Source organism: Astatotilapia calliptera, chromosome 15 (genome assembly GCF_964374335.1).
Source record: "Astatotilapia calliptera chromosome 15, fAstCal68.1, whole genome shotgun sequence".
Classification (NCBI taxonomy): domain Eukaryota; kingdom Metazoa; phylum Chordata; class Actinopteri; order Cichliformes; family Cichlidae; genus Astatotilapia; species Astatotilapia calliptera.
The window spans coordinates 38,676,834-38,696,505 of NC_137436.1; the positions used below are offsets into that span (position 1 = coordinate 38,676,834).

At 39.2% G+C, this 19,672-nt stretch overlaps 1 protein-coding gene across 4 annotated transcripts in view; it reads right to left on the bottom strand.

The window, feature by feature from the left end:
• opa1 (OPA1 mitochondrial dynamin like GTPase) overlaps positions 1 to 15,820 on the bottom strand; it is a 35,644-nt gene extending 19,824 nt beyond the window's left edge. The window contains exons 1-26 of one of the 4 annotated variants that reach the window (XM_026194566.2): positions 15,641 to 15,820; positions 14,774 to 15,098; positions 14,574 to 14,670; positions 14,341 to 14,448; positions 13,183 to 13,236; positions 11,648 to 11,730; positions 9,869 to 10,012; positions 8,504 to 8,557; positions 8,311 to 8,415; positions 7,942 to 8,028; positions 7,456 to 7,569; positions 7,150 to 7,230; positions 6,971 to 7,045; positions 6,811 to 6,882; positions 6,480 to 6,579; positions 6,245 to 6,375; positions 5,762 to 5,834; positions 5,110 to 5,182; positions 4,907 to 5,022; positions 3,544 to 3,608; positions 3,256 to 3,332; positions 2,262 to 2,427; positions 1,106 to 1,258; positions 815 to 923; positions 446 to 525; positions 92 to 232 (exon numbers count right to left, since the gene is read on the bottom strand). In XM_026194566.2, the coding sequence (XP_026050351.1) occupies positions 92 to 232; positions 446 to 525; positions 815 to 923; positions 1,106 to 1,258; positions 2,262 to 2,427; positions 3,256 to 3,332; positions 3,544 to 3,608; positions 4,907 to 5,022; positions 5,110 to 5,182; positions 5,762 to 5,834; positions 6,245 to 6,375; positions 6,480 to 6,579; positions 6,811 to 6,882; positions 6,971 to 7,045; positions 7,150 to 7,230; positions 7,456 to 7,569; positions 7,942 to 8,028; positions 8,311 to 8,415; positions 8,504 to 8,557; positions 9,869 to 10,012; positions 11,648 to 11,730; positions 13,183 to 13,236; positions 14,341 to 14,448; positions 14,574 to 14,670; positions 14,774 to 15,098; positions 15,641 to 15,669 (2,712 nt within the window). In that variant the 5' untranslated portion in view covers positions 15,670 to 15,820. The remainder of the gene's footprint in view (positions 1 to 91; positions 233 to 445; positions 526 to 814; positions 924 to 1,105; positions 1,259 to 2,261; positions 2,428 to 3,255; positions 3,333 to 3,543; positions 3,609 to 4,906; positions 5,023 to 5,109; positions 5,183 to 5,761; positions 5,835 to 6,244; positions 6,376 to 6,479; positions 6,580 to 6,810; positions 6,883 to 6,970; positions 7,046 to 7,149; positions 7,231 to 7,455; positions 7,570 to 7,941; positions 8,029 to 8,310; positions 8,416 to 8,503; positions 8,558 to 9,868; positions 10,013 to 11,647; positions 11,731 to 13,182; positions 13,237 to 14,340; positions 14,449 to 14,573; positions 14,671 to 14,773; positions 15,099 to 15,640) is intronic. The other 3 variants (XM_026194567.2, XM_026194568.2, XM_026194569.2) reach the window with 3 other exon arrangements.
• Positions 15,821 to 19,672: the final 3,852 nt, after the last annotated feature.

Genomic DNA, 19,672 nt, shown 5'->3' on the forward strand with positions numbered 1-19,672 from the left:
GGAAATATTTCACCAGTTAACAGAGGCCAAACATAAGTGCCAGGTATTGCTGTTACAAAAAAAATGTTTGGAATAATCCGTTCCATCTCACCAGCATCGGGTCAACTTCTACACTCCGTGCCTCCAGGTTCTTCCGTACTGTGGTGACTTCATCATTAGCCAGGTAAGCCGTGTGCTCATCGTGCAGCTTCAGCAGGCGGTCCAGCTCATTTTTTGTTTCATTCCGAATATGCTGCAAGGTTTAGAAAAGCAAGTCTTCACTTCAAGGAGCATTTGAATGTAAAATATTACATATTTATATGTAAGCTCTACAGTGTGGATGGAATTAGACCATTGTGTAAGGTGATAGCTTTTATTGATCTTCCACTTCACAGCTTCAAAGCTCCTTATAAAAACTACTGCACCATCACAACTATGACTTCTGAGGAAATCCTGCAATTCTGACCTGATCTGGTGTACGATTCTTCCAACTCAGCCACCTCTCCTTCCAGTCTGGGCCCACCATGTCTTTGATTACTGATTCAGCTGCAGGTCGAGAGCAAAGAGCAAAACAGAACAAAATTAAATCATACGTCAGAAAAAACAGCATGCCTCATTGTGGCAGCAAAAGCACCACAAAAGCATGATCACCTAAAACCTGGTCAGGACAGGTGTGTGACTGATGTCTGGGACAAAAGTAAGAACCTGAAACTGTGTTGATGTGATTCCAACTAAAAACCAAAACTACAAAGAACCATAAAAGTCTACAAATGTTTTTGTGTGGTTAAGACTGCGAGGAGAGTTTTAACATATGATCCTATCATAGCCAACGTACTGTCTTTGAGGCGTGACTGCAGGGTTTCCTCCATGAACTGGATTGCTGCATCCCACTGGGGCTTGTCTGTGATGGAGCGGTCTTCGAGGGCATTGTGCTGAATCACCCTCTGACACAACCACACACAGAGGTACAAAAAACACATTCCACTTGTTAGCATCAGTGCTTCTTTGCATCACGACTACATTCTCTATGCTGATGGCATCTCATCATGAAATTCTGTCTGCTCTGGGAGCTTCAATAAACAAGTGTGCACTTTCTGCTTGTGAGGGTATTTTACTGTGTGTTTACCAGGCTGTCCAGGGCCCTCTCATTCCACTTATGCCTCTTGATACTGTCATCCTTCACAGCCTCCTTCAACTTGTCAAAAATGTCATCCTGGTCTTTGCCTTTGTATTCAGCCATGAAGCGGGCAAACTCCTCCTGCAGTGTCTCCCAGGCAATCTGACAGGGGCAAAGTATGCAAAATATAAGGAGGGAAAAGGGGCTATTAGAATAAAGCCACTGCTGGATTTAATTGTTTTTACAAGTTCTACAGTCTGTGTTAATCGAGTTAGAGTCAAGATACTCATAAAAAAAACAACACACAGCAAAAAGAAAAGAAATACTAAACAATAGAATATGACAGTGAACTAGGGCTGTGCGATATGACCAAAATCTCACATCCCGATATAAGACATCTATCGTCCGATAACGATATAAATCACAAAAATGTAACATTTTTTTTGTAAATTCTGTGAATCTCTGGCGGCTCGACTTGCGTGAAATGTTTCCAGCTGGGCGTTGTGTAGCTGGAGTCGAGTTTTTTAACCGATGCATGAAACGATACATTTTTAGACATAAGTTGTAACGGCCGCCGTTTTCTTTGTGAGTATTTATTACACGGCGTGCTGCGGGGAAAAGCCTGTTCTAACGTTTGAGTCTAAGGTCTATTTTTTAGCACCCGACGGCTCTTTTTTGCTTCTCATCCATAAACTCTGCATACTCTTTCACGTGATTCAGTTTATTTTGAAAAGTCTCAACAGGATCTTGAGCTTTATTGTGAAAGGTTTATGTGGAAAATAAACAAGCGGACACGTGACGCGATGGAGTTACCGTTGTTGTTGCTAACGACAACGCATAAATACAGGCGCTTGTCTGTCCGTAGTGTGGTTATATTAAATATAAGAGAAAGAGAGAACTTTAAGAAATTAATATAGCCACTACAGTGACCATCAAAACGAAAAAATATTGCAGTAAACAGTTTATTTTTGCGACACCACGAAACAAACGATAGCGTAAAATTAAACATAGACATTTTTATATCGTCATCCGATATATATCGTTATATCAAACAGCCCTACAGTGAACTCACCAAAATGTAATAAAAAAATTCTTAAAATAACAACAATCACTTTAACTGAATGAATCATGATATGAGCTGACTAATAAAGCAAGTGTGCTGCACCTCCAGTGCTTTGTGCGGGAGCTGCTTGTCAGTCCACTGTTTGAGCTTGATGTCTACAGTGGTGTTAAAGGTACCAGAGTCCATTGTTTGGGCAGCAGGCAGGTAGATGTTCTCAATTACATGGGTGGAAACACGTTCCCACAGCTTTTTCTGTAGAATAGATTCCCTACAAGAAGGAAAAAAAACAAGTCAGTTCTGAAAGAGATGTGCGCCGACTTGTACCAAACTTTGTAGCTCAATAACTCTAACCCATGTTAAGATCTTGAAGATTTGGATTATCACTTTTAGTTACAGATAGAAGACAGACAAAAACACAAAAAGAGTGCTTTGGACCAAGGTGTCCAGCTGAGTGCAGTTAAGTCGTCAGCCGGAGCAGGAAAACAATGAGCAAAGAGGGACGCTCGACTGTAAACTCCAACATCTATACTATGACCCTGTTAAAAGCTAACAGCATCCACACTCTCCACAGCGACGCAGAACAAAACCCAGGATTCCCCCGAGTCCCAAATCCCGCTGAGACCAGGGAAGCGTTGCACTTATCTCATTTATCATAAACGCACAGCCATATTTCATTAGGTCCCCTTTTGTTCCAGCTAGCACTCCTCACTGTCAATAAGAGCCATTTCCAATAATGCTGGCTGGCTGCTGGCTGGCTAACAGGGCCACCCCTGCTCCTGTCCATGGGCCATTCATCAGATTATTGATCAGAGAAAACTGATGCCACGCACACAGGGGATTCCCACAACAGCATGCATAGATCTCATTTAAGCAAGGTTTTACTCATTGTGGTATTCACATACAGCTACATGCAGACAAAGATCTGCTTTTTAGCTCGTGGCTGGTTAAGTACTAATGCACATTTTAACACTGCTCTTTCCCCATAACATGAAATATCATTCACCTCACAAACAACTAAAACTAACAAAGTCACTGAAATGATGGTGAGACCAACTAAAGAATAATAAATCATGATGTTAGTTCAAGAGGAACTTACCAGTGTTGTGGAGTCACCTGACTCAAACTAATAACTTCATCCAAGATTTCATTTTTAGCCTTTTCAAACAGTTCATTCTGCAAAAAGATTAAATACTACATTAAAAACCTTTAATGTAATTTTAAATTACATTATGCAATTTTAACATATTAATAAACTCTTATTTCTTAAGGACATTTTTTTTAAAAACACAAATGTAATTTATAAAATATCCATCACTAATGAGCAAGCTTGCTTTTATAAAGAACTATGTGAGAGTTCAAAGAAATGGCTGTTTGTGTTTCCTACCCTGTCCAGCTCTCTTAGACGAGGGTAGTTGTTCTTCCATTCTGTCTCCAGGTTGAATCGTGAAGCTGGTTAAAGCAGGGATCATCAAAAGGAATATTTAAACAAACATTTTCAACTTCAATATGAACAAATTTCAATCTTACGTGGTTTAAAATCACTGCACACCTGAATGACCCACAGGAAATAAACAAATAATCCTGATAAGAGAACTAACTGGTAAAAACTTCCATAACGACAGTAATGCAATTGTTGGTTTAGTGATAAAACCTCTAAATAAAGAGCAACTACTGTTATCATCGATTACATCCACACAGTTCTAAAGAGGGACCATCAGCATTCAGACTGGATGGATTGTATGAAAACTGTTTTGTACCTGATGAGGGTCACTTAGTCTGAGATGTTGTGATTTAATAAAATAGTAGTAGGTGAGACAGTGTGCAGAGGCTATAATATATTTTTAAACAGTCTTACACATGAAACGTGACATTATAATTTTAATATAGACGGCAAAATCATAAAGCTCCAACAGACCCTAATCATCAAATTATCTAGTGCTCATTCTTCTGCCTGGCTGAAACTGAACACTTAAATCTTTCTTTCTTTTTCACCATGGAGATTATGCTCCATCCTTTGACAGATCTCGATCATCATCAAGCAATGAGCCTATACAGAGAGAGCCTGGCCTTTTCTCACATAGCATGATATGACGGCAGCCTTCAGTCACCAGATGGTGTTTATTCTCTAATAACAGGGGATGAGGGTTTTGCACACTTACTCTCCCTAACTGGTCTCTGGGGAGGAGGGAAGATGGGGCCAATCACACAATTTTATCAAAAGTCAGAGTTTTACCTCTCGCGTATGCACACAGAGACACACTAGCACACTGAGCTTCTTGCCCCTTTCCACAGCTCCCTATCCACAGTGGAGATTAGGCTAATTGCTGGTTTGTGGAGATGTGGTGGCGCCAAGAATGGAGGATGGAAGCTGGCTGCATGTGATTTGATGGGATATGGATCGATGCTCAACACAATGGACCTATGGGATGTGAAGTCTCATGGCCATAAATCTCTTATGCTGTTAGCAATGAGCTTGAGACTGTCTAGACTAATTGTAGTTGGAAGTCAAGACAGAGGGGGTGGAAAAGTATGGCAGAGTGGCTGAGGAAAGCCAATATAGGGAGACTGAAAAGAGTAAGATCAGCTACTCCTTTTACTGTTAATCCTAACATGCCTATTCACATTATTAACATGCACATCACTGCAAACAGATCTGACCATATAAATGTTTCATTGCAAACAACCAATCTATATGAATCAATTGGTTCTTTATAGGATAAAATTAAATGCTGAAGGTGCTGTCATACCTTTGAAGACATCAGCTTGTTGCTCTACAGACTCCCGCACCATCTTCCAGAAGCAGTCAGCGACGGCCAGACTCAAGTTCTTTGTAGTCACCTGGTGAGCTTTCAGCATGCCGTCCCTAGTTGTGCACACAAATTATTTCTCAACTCTGGAATTACTTATTTGATGAACTTTTAGAAGCTGCATATTAGATGGTATAACTTGCCTGAGTAACCTAGAGTTCTGAAAGAAGTCCTCTTCATAGTCTTTGATGGAGTCTATGCTTTCAGCACTGCTTCCTGGACACAAGCAATTAGCAATAAAAAGTATGAGCAAATAATTTAACATAAATTAGCGACTATTCTATGCAATGCTGTGTGTTACATAATGTATTTCTATCAAATAGTGGCCGAGTCTTTTATTTAGCCCAAAGGCAGAAGGCCTTTATTTGAGAGCAAGCTTGTACTAAATGTAGCCTTCATTTAGTAGAATACGTGTCATGCTCATGTAGGAAGGCTTGCTGCTCTGCTCCAGTTCGCAATTTAAAAATTACTGCATTTGCATTACTGCATTTCTCTGAATGCATCACAGAAAACAATGACTTCCTTATGGCAAAGATGAATGAGACACCTTGTGATTCCCTGCACATGTTCTTTGTTTTAACAGCAGGCATCCCTGAATGCTTTCTGCTTCCCTCACACAGGGAGGGTCATCTACCTGGCTACCTACTTCACCTGCTGTTTAGTTAAGCTAAAGTGGAGATAAAACATTTTAAAACAAATTTCTCTATGGAAATGTGACATTATTGACCTAAAAGTCATCATTAAGGGACACAAAAATAAATGTAGCATGCTGGAGTTCACAGTAGTGGACGTCACCTTTTCCTGTTACAACAGCAAAGTAGCCCAGGGCTTTCATGGGAAACAGCTTGCCTTCCACTATTTGCTGAATCTGAAAAAGAAGATGGCAAAAAAAACCAAAAGACAAATATGACTGAAATTCTCTATTCTGTTGTGTGCACACTGTTTTCTGAAACCAGGTGCTGACTTGCCAAGAAAATCTGGTTAAACTGTAAGGATTTAGCGCCCTCTTGTGGTGTAGTTGCAAATAGCTCTAATCACACTGCAATAATTGCATGACGAATCAACATGATCACTTTTAAGAAGTCATTTTAACACGATGAACAACAATGTCATGATAATGTTTTTTTCAGGTGTCAAGAATCATTAGGCAGACCTGTATTTTTGCCACTACATTAAGAAATTAAAATAAAATAAAGCTTTCGAAGCTGTTAATAGTATATCTTTTACCTATAAAGTAACTATTTTACAACATTTTCTTAGATGGCAAAGACTAGTTACTCTGCTTGGACTGGCCAGGTTCTTCTCAGCCAGGTCCACTTTGGTCAGGACAAAGATGGTCCTCTTTCCCTGAGGGTCCATCTGGCTAACCAGGTCTGTTACAATGCTCCGCTCTGCATCCACACTGCCATCTGGACAACGAGCAAGAGGGTTAGTCCACGTAGAGATCACCTCTTCTCTCACTTTGATATGTGCTGGTTTTATTACTGTAAATGGAAACATATGCATATCTTACCCTGAATACAGAGGATGATTGCATTGGGGTTTTGCATGTAGGCCTTGCTGATGCTGAAGATGGTTTCCTTAGTGTCTGTTGCCATGCCCGCAGTCACCGTCTACAAGACATTAAATAACTTTTTAAGACTGCAATTTTCACAAAAAGTGAAATAGTGACTCTAACAGCAACTTCTACACTTTAGGAAAACAAATACATTTTTGATTTTTTAAAAATTATCTATTACATATTGGTAAATCAATATAAGGTAAATTATAGAAAAAAACCCAAATGAAATCCTAATACAGCCAAAGGAATTTGAAACATTATTATACGCAGAATATAGACTTACACTGATTACACCCGGTAAGTCAACGAGTACCATCCTCTGGATGCCAGGCCCTTTAACGCTCAAGGATATTGTCTAACATACAGAATAGAAAACATCATTTCATGAAACACTGCAGGAAAAAAAACTTTATGTTTAATCTGAGTGTTAGTATATGTACAACCTCAGAGCTGACTGTCTGTCCTTCCTTCACACTTTTCCTCATCCTCAGCTCAATCTCATGCCTGAGAGCAGCCAGCTGTGGGACACAGAAAGAAAGAGCACAATAAATACTTTAATGAAACAACTAGCTTGAAGTTGTAGTTTCTATCAAATGGATGGATTGAAGACTGTGTCACTTACATCTTCCTCTTTGGTTAGGTCAAACTCTCGGCCACTGTCCTTGAACATGGCCACGTGGTGAGGGCCTTCACTTAATGTTACCTACACAACATAAGAGTTTTTATGTATTTAAAAAAATGAGTCAATGTTGGTTTAACTTCCCAGAATGCTTGTGTGACAACACTCAAAAACATCTTTGTTGTTCCTTATGTAAACCTGTTTATGATGACATTTTCTGACCATGTTGTGAAAAAATATTCAATTAAATAAGGGCCATATAAATATGAAATCTTTCACACACACGCGAACCACACTGGCCACACACACCTTGACGGGAGAGCGTGTCATCATCTCTCCTGAGCCCCTGGGAAATATCCTGGCTTGTGCTATCATCTCGAGCACGCTGGTCTTTCCAGCACTCTGATCGCCTACCACAACGACCTGAAGCACAAGTTTAGGAAGAGGGTGAGACCACACAAAGAGACAGGGAAAGGTAAACAGCTCAACCAAACAGCGTTGGGATAATGGAAAATGAAACAGAAGGCCTTCTGTGATCCAGTAACAATAAATGCAAGTTTGGCAACATATTTACAAAGTTTTGATGCACACTCAATCATCCACGTAAGGAAATCCCAAAAAGTTGATTCGTTGATTAACAGAATCAACCTTTCGGGTATTTAGGAAGTTGTTTGTTGATTTTTATGAGTCAAGCTATCAATTCTAACACACACCCACGAACACACACAAAAATGACACAAAAATGTTGTTTCTTAAAAAACACACAGATGTTCAACAAATAAAGCTCATATGTACCCTGGGTAGGTGGTCCTGGGTGTTGTAGTTGGCATCATAGTCCGACAAGACATCCAGGACTTCAGAATACATATCAATAAGGGATTTCTACACAAGGAGACAGAACAGTAATTAATTATCAGTCTTTGAGTAATTAGCTGTCACAACAAAGAAGAGCTGGAGAATAACTAAATCTATGAAAGGCAACACTTTTTTTATCATTAACAGATATTAATCATAATAAAATGTAACTGCCCAACACTCTGGGACCTATCTGGAAAATATTCCAGATATCTGCAATGCTCACATCTGAAAAAGCAATCCCAATTAAAGTAAAATCTAGACCAGGAAAAAGAGAATCTGTATGTGTTTAATATGTTCATAACCCACCTTCACTTTCCTTTGGTGAATGCCCTTATCATCTTTTTGCAGCACCACTTTCCTCAACTCTTTGTTTTCCTTCTCCAGTCTCTCCAGCATGCGCTGATATCTTAGCTAATGGACAAATAGCAGTGTCAAAACTAACAACCAGAAACATTTCAACATTTACATTTAAGCAAGGAGAAAGTCACAGCTACTGTACCTGAGTGCGCAGCAGCTCTTCTTGGAGCTGGTCTATCTTTTCTTTGTCAGATGACTAAAGATCACAGAAGAGACAAAGAAAAACAAAAAACAAAAAAAAAAACAACAACAACAAACGTTAATGCTTCCTTTCTCTTCTGAATACAAGAGCTAACCCCACGACTCTCACAGAACACCTTCAAACAACTGAACTCCCACCGGCATCATAAAGGCTCAATCCGTGCATTCTGTCTACGGAGAGAGTTGAAAGTCAAGTTAATGCAAGAGAGGAACACAAATTTCAGGCACATACTATCATTCTGGCATCGCTCAGCTTCAATCAACACACTATGATTCACAAACAGGCACAAATCACAGAGTGAACTTAATCACAAATTCACTGCCATTACAGCTTAATTTTAATGATTGGACAAACTGTATTTTATTTTGTATATTATATATATGCAACATGTTTGGAACAATGAGATGTGGGACAGGAAGCAGGAGGCACAGCAGACATGGACAAATGATAGAAGAAGAAGAAAAGGAATTTAAAGACACACCAAACTATTTCATTAAAAACCATTTCTATACTGCACAACAGGGGTAAGAAATGTTCTTCAACTTACATTCTTGCAATACATAGCAAAGATTTTTGAAAAGCTAAGAGATCGCTTCATTATTTTTAAGGAGCTTTAAGGAGCTCTTAAAGAGCTTAAGCGTGTTGATGAAGTAAATTGATAAAGAAAAGTTAGATCCACTCATGAGAGTTTAAAAAAAAAGTGTAGCTCACACCATGCGGCAGGCTTCACTCCACTCCATGCAGCGCTTCTGCACAATAATGCAGTACTGCTGATGATTATCCAGCCACTTGCGTGGGAGAATGACGCTGGCTATAGTCACCATTTCTAGCAAACCCAGCTGTTGTGGTCCATGCAAGCCCTTTCAACAGCACACTGGCAAAACAAACTCAAACTACACAGTCAAAGAAGACGACTGCTTTTTAATACTGTAGAGGGTGGAATAAAATCTGCTGACAGGCCAATTTATGTGGACTACAAGTTTAACAAAAACAAATATATATACACCAACTTTACACCAGCTGAAAATCTTATGAGGTCACCGCTACAGTAACTGTTTAGTATACTCATGTGTGGTTATTTTCACACTTTTAATTGTGCCCATCAGCACCGCTGAGGTAAAGAGGCTTGAACCTTTCAGAGAGGAAACACTGATTTTCACTGGGTGTGAAGTTACTCTAGTGTTTTTTTTTAAGGTAGCGCTGGCTGACATTACTTAGTCCAACGATTTAAATCTGTGCTGTAGCTATAAAGCTTTAGGAGTCTCTTGTATGATAGAGCAGATCTAAGCGGGACTGGACCTTCACCTTGCGTGACTGTTGAGGGGGGCTGGGGTTCGGAGCAGGCTCTGACGGTTGGGGGCGTGCACTACTGGCTGCAGCGGCCCGTCGGACCTCCTCCTCGTGCCGCTGGATCTGCTGCTGAATAAGAATGAGCTCGCCAAGCAGACCCTGCTGAGGTATGTCATAGTGAGAAAAAGGCAGGAGGCGCAACAAAAACATCTGCAGGCCACGGGGCAGGCCAGCATTACAGGCCACTGCAGTAACCCAACACAGGGCTACAGCAGAGGGCGTCTGTCTTTGTCTCTGGGATTTATTTTGTTTTTGAGTCAAAATTAAACTGTATTAATTAAGGGTTGTCATTAAAACGAATCACAGTCTTTGGCTGTGTTAATCTTGCCACCATCATCAGTGTAACTGAGCAAAGTCAGCCTCTCCTAAATCCAAAACACAGAGATGCTGAACTTTGTCAGACTGAAGGCAGAAGAGGCAACTAATACGACAACCAGTGCCTCTCAGCGAGTGGCAGCAACTGTGATACTGTTGCATCTGCTCATTATTATGCTCCACTGAGGATTTTTGGCTATCTGCTCATCATGAGTGGAACAACACTTTGCCTGAAGTTCATAATTCCTCAATAACACAACTTCTGTAAAACAAGTTTCAAGTTTTGACCAAAATGTTTAGATGTGCTGCAAAACAACATTAAATGGACCTGAAAACAACTGGTCGGAAGTTGATGATTAACCAAGCGAAGCAGGCACTGAGATATCGGTCAGGGTGAAGCACAAAGCATACTAAATAGCAGGAAAAATAGTTCAAGAGTCCCCACCATGACGTATGTCAAATTGTGTGCATCCTTTTGCTTTTTCACTCTGTGAAATGTGCAAATAATATAATAAAAAGTGGTGTTTTGTTCATGTTGGAGACCATGATCATAGAAAAAATAGGGAATAGGAAAGTTTTGTTTTGTAAAAGCACCTCCTAATACTCCAAGTCGCTGTCACTTTCCTTTAAACTTTAGAGACTGTTAAACAAGCACACTTATACACAATCACATACACCACACATATGCACGCAGACACAAACAAGGTAAAAATAGATAAATAAATAATAGGACATGGATGCGCTGAAACAGAAAACAAAACAAACATACATACAAAGTACAAAACATACAAAACAGCACAAGGACAACAGAAATGAAATAACTGTGTAAATAAGGAAATAAAGTTAAAAGAAGCAACTATCCACCGACGTGAGACAACAGTCAATAAACTTCGCACATGTTCAGCAGTGTGTGTAAGAACTTGCAGTTAACACTTTGATTTGGTGCTGTACAGTTTGCAGGTACAGGTTTAAAACTTTGATGAAGATCAAACTACTCTAGCAGCACTTACAGACAGCTTTTTGGTAATTTACCATCTTTAATTAACACTGTTCTTGTACAAACTTTGTTCTCACTATTACACCTTTATATATCTGTGTATCGGCTGGTAAGATTGTGTTTAACTCACATTTCACATTCAGAAGAACTCACTGAATCAAAACGAACCCCAAGTAGTACACTGCTAAAGACTATGGACCTCAATCGCTGCCAGGTCTTCAAAGCACATTACATTTAAAAATGTACAATTTTTTCGAGTAATACAAACTAACATTTAAGTTTCTTGGGGGGCATTTTGATTTAAATGATCATAGTTCTTTTCCTTGAAGCGAAAAGTAGCAGACAGGAGCTGAGCGAGACCAAGCTGTGTCAGAGTAAAGAGAAGAAAAACTAGGAAGTGTGAGCAGATTCTATCTACTTGCCTTTTTGTACTGCTTGTCACCAGCTTCATGTGCGACTGCAGCAGAGGAATCTGTGGCATTTAGTGGAGGATCACCTGAAGTTTCTATCAGAGGAGACATAACAACCCAGGATAAGATTACTAATGCAAATACATAAATATTATTACATGCAGCTCAAACTAGGAGAGTTGTGACTATGGCTAAAAGACCCCCGATAGAAAAATAGAAGAGCAGAATGACTAAAATTCAAATGTCTGGAAAATGTAGCACTACATAAGTTTTTCAAGCTATTCAGGAACGTATAACAGTCTGATAATCATCAGAAAACTTAGCACAGCTAGGACTAGATGTTGAAGCACTGAAATACTGTAAATGGTTCCATCCGTTTGACGCTGACGTCTTTGACTCTGATTAACTTCCATACCTTGTTAGGAACACAGTTTTAGATGGACAAAAAGCAATTCAAGAATTGACTTCTTTAAGATCTTTACATTTAATTTTCTAATATTCCTTTGGCACCTAATCAAAACTGGTGAAATTAAGTTTTCCAGACATGTTATGACAATGCACAAGGAAAACTCTACTAAGCAACAGAATGAACATGTACAGAGAAAAATGTAGTAGCATTGGGAATAAGTATATTGATTATATCAATGGACAAATATTTTTCCTGAAGCCATTACAGGTACATTAAGTGTTAATAGTGCGTGAGTAAGAGCCAGAGACACTCCCTGCTGTTATTATGACTCCTTGCAAAGGCGTGGTCACATCTGTGTGGGAATCCCTTCAGGTAAATATTTCACATACTGTTGTGCAATGAACTACCTTTATTAATCTTAACCCATTTAAGGGTTACATTATTGTTATTTAATTAATTTCAGCTAATTGTTTGGATTGATTATTAGAATTCATTTACATCTTAATCAGCTTTGTGTTCATTTTCCAACCATTTGAATAACAATAAGTTTGAGCAAAACAAACCTGCCCCAACGATTAGTGATGAAAGAATGACAGAAGCAAAAAACCCTGGTGAGAAAAAAGGGTGGAAGTCAAAGGAGGCAAAGAATACACAACACAGTAGGACAAAGCACAGCCGAGGACAGTCCGGTTTAAAGAAAGGAAAACGGAAAAGGGGAGATACTACAGGTAAAAACAATGATCTGCATTTATGAGCTCTCCAGACCCTTTCTGTAGATTTTTCTTAAAAATAAAAAAATAAAAATTTATGCTCTAAATTAACTATGGAAAGGTAAACTTCAAGGTTTCTATGAATTTGGGGTGACTTCAAGATGCAGTAGAGAAATCTTCTACCAATTCAAGCAAAGCTTAGTCCAAGATTAGACCTTTTAACCCTCATAGTTACACTTACTGAACTCGGTAAATAGTCTGAACAATGACAGCAGCATTTAACTGCATATCCCAGGAAGATGCTCTGCTACTGCCTTCAGAGCCAAAATCATGGCCACCATGCCAGTGCTGTGGCGAGACAATTGTCAGATAGCCACAGAAAGAAAAGAGGGGAGTGGGCAGCACTACTGAGAGCTGGGTTTACACACCTAACAACAGATGCAGACCAGAAGCTCCTTTGACTTCACTACCCAAACTCACACCTGTGAAGAACGTGGAGGACAACAGGAGGGTAGGGGGGGAGGAGAAAGGAAGAACAACACAAGATAAAAATCATAAAAGACAGAAGCAAAGGGATGATGGTCAAAGCAGGGACACAGCTAGCTAGATGATGTATATTAATACAAAGATACTGCTGTGCCAGAGCTTTAAGTGACCTAGCTAATTAATAGAAAACTGTTAAAATTGATAAGAACACCCTCAAATGGGCGTCATCTTGAAAAAAGCCATAAATGTTACAGTTATCATTAGTGCCTTTTCATTATGAAAGCATAACCGATCCTTCATCATTTGTAGGCAGAATATAATATTTAGTATTTATTTAAACATTAATGCTGATGTACGATGACAAAAAACATGATCAAATCCTCATCCAGTCAAAATGCCTCCTACACAATACTCAGTGAGGCTCATTAGTACAAAGTGTGTGAATGTGTGTGTGAATGGGTGGATGACTGGATATGTAAAGCGCTTTGGGGTCCTTAGGGACTAGTAAAGCGCTATATAAATACAGGCCATTTACCATTTTATTTAAATCTAAGCTTTCATGTTCCCAGGAACAAACTTGTACTGTAGTGAAATTCCTTATCACAGGAAACGTCATACAGTTTACACAATCAGTTTGTACAGATAATGTTTTTAAATGAAAGTCATGAAATAACAGACATGTATACATTTATATTGGTATAATACCACACATAAATGCTGCACATGGACCCATCTAAATGGTGACACCATGAAACCAAAGTCAGCAATAAAACAAAATCGCAATTACTGGACGGTTCAGTTAATAAGGAATCATTTAATAACCACAACCAGAGGTAGAAAGGGTGTAGCAGAAAAATCAGCAAGTAACAGGATACAGAAGTCTACTTGCTCATTCTGCTCAGGTCCCTTAGAGGTCGGAGACCAAAAATGCAACCCTTGGAGTATGTTACAGGTAAGAAGGTAGAAGAGGAAAGCAGGTTTGCTTCAGTGAAGCTACTGTAACCTTCATTCTAAATCCTGACACTCAGATGTCTGCACATGCTATTTTTTACAATAATATGTAATTGCATTAAGTGAATGCTGATGCTTTGTTTACTCACCAGAGGTGAGGAGGCTTTTGAGGAACGTGAAGTTCTCCCCAATTTTGTCAAAGTCGGGTAGTAGTTTGGCTATTTCTTCCATCTCTGGTAGAGCTTTGGCCAGTTTATCTGCAGGTGAAAATGGATAACACAGTCAGGTGGAAAAGACAGAGCTGCAGCTCATGATACAGCTGGTGGAAAACAATGTGAGGGATTTAATCATTATTGTTTGTAAAAAAAAAAAAAAAAATTACCAAGATCTATTTGTTCGCTCAGTTCCCAAACAAAATCAGGAATCACCCAGTTGTATTCACTAAAATCAGGCAGCATTTCCTTCCACTCATCATAGGTCTGGTAGAAAACATAAACAAACAAAAAAACATCACCGCTTCAGTATGTTTAACAGTTTTCCTGCATCTCACATGACAAGCAAAGCACAACACTCCACACTGACCTTCTTAGCTGTATACCCTCCTCCCACTGCACTCCCCAGCAGAATATATCTGAGCTTCAGCAACCGAGCAGCAAGGCGAGCCACCCAGAAGTTGCGCTGCTGCTGGTACCCGTGGCCCCCAGAGCCCGGGTGAGGCTTCGGCGGCCGCATGGGCAACCGAGACATGGAGGTGAAATAGCGGGCTGCTGTGCGATGAGGAGGGCGCTGAGGGTTGCCGTTTCCAGAGTAACGGTGATGGATAGCACGGGAGAGAGGGTGCAGCTTCTGCAAGGGTATCCGAAATCTCACCCCCATGTTGTTGGCCACCAGGTTCCTGCAGGCCACGCTGAGATGAGGTGTGGATGAAAAAAATAAAGACACCTCATTTCCACAGAACAGTTACAAAAGCAGTCATTTTTGTTCAAGGTAGCCCCAATAGACTGCAGCAACACGCAGGAAAGCAGATGGCACACGTTTTCAGGTTTGACATTGAACGTTATAAACAACCCAGTTTATTACAATAAATCACTTAACTAAGTGTACAGACACAGTTAACAGGGGTCTGTCAATCTATCGTTTTTGTTTTTAAATAACGCAGCTGCTGTACACACTCAGCGACCGAGCTAGACTTTTAGCCGGTTTATGCTAGGGTAACGTTTATGCTGCAGTAGCACCGGCAACATAAACCAAACGCACTCCACACGTAGACAGCCGTGATAACTCCTATAATATGTGTCCTTTATCTTTCTTACTATGACATGGGGCTGCTGTCATCTACACAGAACCAGGTCGGCCGTCCTGAGCTGTCAGAGGAAGCAGCTTCATATGTGCTCTCCTCACACCGTAGCTAACCCTGGCTTCTGTTACCTTCATTAAATACAAACTCACCAGGCAGCTCTGCTCCCTACACGCAGCATGATGCTGTTAAAGCAGCTTCACGGAGATGTCGTTCAGATTCACTATTTAGGTACAGTTTAATTCATCTTCCCAAACAACACACATTTGCTTGCCCGTTGTGGCGGCTAACTAGCTAACAAGGACACAATCGGAATGACAGTCCACTTCCGGTGAGTGGTTCCACCGCCTAAAGAGCACTGACAAAATAAACGATGTAGGGAATTGGTTCCTATACGTACCTCCGCTATAATATCTCTTTTCGGTTTGACTGCAGAGTTTTATAAATCATTTTCTAATCTCCTGGCTCCGTTTTTACTGCAGATTTTTACAGAAAGTATAGAGAATAACACCCTCCCTCCTCTTACTCAAGGTCTCATAACACTTATTCCAAAACCAAACAAAGACTTACTCTTTATTGATAATTGGAGACCCATCTCCCTGCTCAATAATGACTATAAGATTATGGCTTTAATACTTGCTAACAGAATTAAAGAGGTCTTGGAAACAATTACTGATGAGACACAATCAGGCTTTATGAGAAACAGACACATTTCTAATAACATTAGACTGGTTTTGGATTTACTTGATTACTCTGATCTGGTACCTGACAATAGCTTCATTCTCTTCCTGGATTTTTATAAGGCTTTTGATACAATTGAACATCAATTTATTTTCCACTCTTTGGAAAAATTTGGCTTTGGCAAGTTTTTCTGTAAAGCTGTCAAAACCTTATACACAAATGGCAATGGTTCTATTAAAATGATTAACGGCTCCACCCCGAGATTTGACCTGAAACGTGGTATTCGCCAAGGATGTCCTATTTCACCATATTTATTTTTACTTTGTACACAAATTCTTGCAACTAATATTTCAAACAGTGTTGTACAAGGAATCACCATAGCTGATAAGGAGCTCGTCATCAGCCAGTTAGCCGATGACACCACACTCTTCTCGAAGAATGCAAACCAAATCCCTCCAGCTCTTACTGTGATTAGTGATTTCTCTGAGGCCTCTGGTTTATGCCTAAATCTAAAAAAAGTGTGAGTTACTAGCAATTAAAGACTGCCCTGCAAATACTATCTGTAATATCGCTGTTAAATAAGAAGTCACATACTTGGGACTGTTAATATCCAAAGACTAAAAATCAAGATGCTCTTCAAACTTCACTCCAATTGTACAGAAAACCCTAAAAAAGTTCAACCAGTGGCTGCAAAGGGACTTGTCTTTGAAAGGTAGAGTGTTAATTACTAAAGCTGAAGGGATATCCCGATTAACATATGCTGCTCTCTCCTTACATCTGGATAAGAAAATTAGTAAAGATATTGACCGTATGCTCTTTAATTTTATATGGAAAAACCGTACGCATTATATTAGAAAAACTGTTGTGATGAATAAATATGAATCAGGTGGGCTTAACGTCTTAGACTTTTCTACTTTAAATAACACTTTCAAAATTAATTGGGCTAAACATTTTCTTAAAAACCCTACCTCTATCTGGAACTTTATACCATATTATATTTTCTCTCGTTTTGGTGGCTTTAATTTTACTTTAAATTGTAATTACAATGTTGAGAAACTCCCTGTAAAGCTTTCATCCTTCCATAAGCAGGTCCTCTTAAGATAAGATAAGATAAGATAAGATAACCTTTATTAGTCCCACACGTGGGAAATTTGTTTTGTCACAGCAGGAAGTGGACAGTGCAAAAGTTATGACGCAAAAATTAGAATACAATAAGAATAAATACAGTACACAACTGTACAGAATAGAATAAAATAAAATACTATATACAGTAGAATAAAATAGAATAAAAATATACAATAAGATAAAAATAGAATACGAATGCTATATACAACTGAGTAAAAATACAACGATGCCAGAAAAGATTATTGCACTTAGTGTTATTGCACATGTGTGGGTGTGTGTGCTTGATCAGTTAAAGTCTTTGTTGTGGAGTCTGACAGCAGTGGGGAGGAAAGACCTGCGAAATCTCTCCGTCCCACACCGTGGGTGCCGCAGTCTCCCACTGAAGGAGCTGCTCAGTGCTGTCACAGTCTGCTGCATGGGGTGGGAGATGTTGTCCATCAGGGATGACAGCTTAGCCGCCGTTCTCCTGTCACTCACCACCTCCACTGGGTCCAGAGGGCATCCTAGAACAGAGCTGGCCCTTCGGATCACCCTGTTCAGTCTCTTCTTCTTCTTCTTAGCGTGGACCCTCATTTATAAACACAACTTCTCACCTCACAAATACCTTATCTGGAACAACAGAGATATTTTATATAAAAATAAATCACTTTTCCTGGAAACTTGGGTCCAAAATGGGATCCTATTGGTGGCTCAGCTGGTTAATAAAGAGGGACAACTACTTACTTACAACGACTTTATTGCACTATATAATTTTCCAATCAGTGTTCAGGAATTCTCAATGGTGCTTGGTGCCATACCCTCAGGGACTTTAATGTTATATAAAAACACTGACAGCTCAATCTCTACCTCAGTCACTCTCCCTGATCCAGCTGAGTCACCAATAGGAAAAATCTGCTTTTCACAGGAACTTGGTAACAGTAATAAGAAAATACGTCGTTTATTCCAAGAAGATATCGTCTCTCTCCCATATATAATATCTTATTGGAACCGATATGTTCCAGATATCAAGTGGAAGACAGTCTGGATGGTCCCCCATAAATATTTGATTGTAAATAAGGTGAAAGAAGTCTCATTTAAAATTCTACATAAATGTTATCCAGCCAGTCACTACATGGTAAAATTTAAAAGGTAAATTAATACTAATTGTACTTTCTGTGGGGATCATCCAGAAACTGTGAGACATCTTTTTTGGTACTGTTCTTTTACACAGAGATTCTGGAAGAATTTAGCAGCTTTGTTATTGTCCATATTTTAAGGGAGTTTTCTTTACGATGGGAAAATGTTTTATTCTGTTTCTTTAAGTTCCCCAAGAAGTATGATAAATGTTTACTAACAAAACACCATATTTCTGTCATTATTTTAAGGATGTGGAAATGTACATACAATCAATATCAGACTGCACCAACAAAAAGGCTCTCAAAACAATATATGTATGTGAATTTTTGCGTGTATCCTTATAATTGTTACCTTTTTCTTTTACCCTTGGCTTTTTGTGTTAATGTTCTGTTGTTTTGTATACTTCATCTGTTCGTATGTTGTATACTCATTGTTTGTTAAATAAAGTTAAAAAAAAAAAATAATAATAATAATAATATCTCTTTTCAAATGACACCCCCGTCATCTGTGTCGGGGTTTTTAGGGATAACCATAACAATGTGCACTACATATGTTTAGGAAATAAAGCTGCCATTATTTCTTCTTTTTATACTGTGTTTTTTCGATTTTTAAATGTCTCTATAGTTCAATATAATTCAATGTTATTTATGTAATGTCAATTGACAACAACAGGTGCCCCGGAGGCTACTAGAGCATGCACCTATAGTATAAGTTTGACCATCCTAGATGACTTCCTTCTTTAGTCATTACATTCACAAGATGCAGAGAAAGCGTAACTTTTCAAATACCTCAGGCTTTCGTCTCCATTTCCCTTCCTTAAGGATGGCTTCTTGATAACCAGCCTTTGCTCATTTCAGATGAAGCTTCAATGAACAGTGGCTCACACGGATCTCAGGTTTTTGTTGGATTTTTCCCTATTTTTAAAAAAAATGCATACGGTCTATGTGATGTAGATAGGACAAGTCGAGGAAAAAAGAAGTAACAGGCCTGAAACTCTTTCCAACACTGCACTTTACGCTGAGATATTTTCTGGAGAAATTGCCTGTTAATGCAAAAGTACGGTTTCATGCCTCGCAAATTATTATCTCCGGCATTTTACGTAGATTCAACTAAAAAGAAGGTAGAAAAATGCGATGGGCTGCTTGCACCTTGCCTAAAACGACCATTTTAATTTGGTTCTTTACCAAGTTGTCTGTTACAAGCAGACAGCATTGCTTTACCCTTTGAGTTAAGTGTCTTTTTATGCTTTAATCAGTCATAGC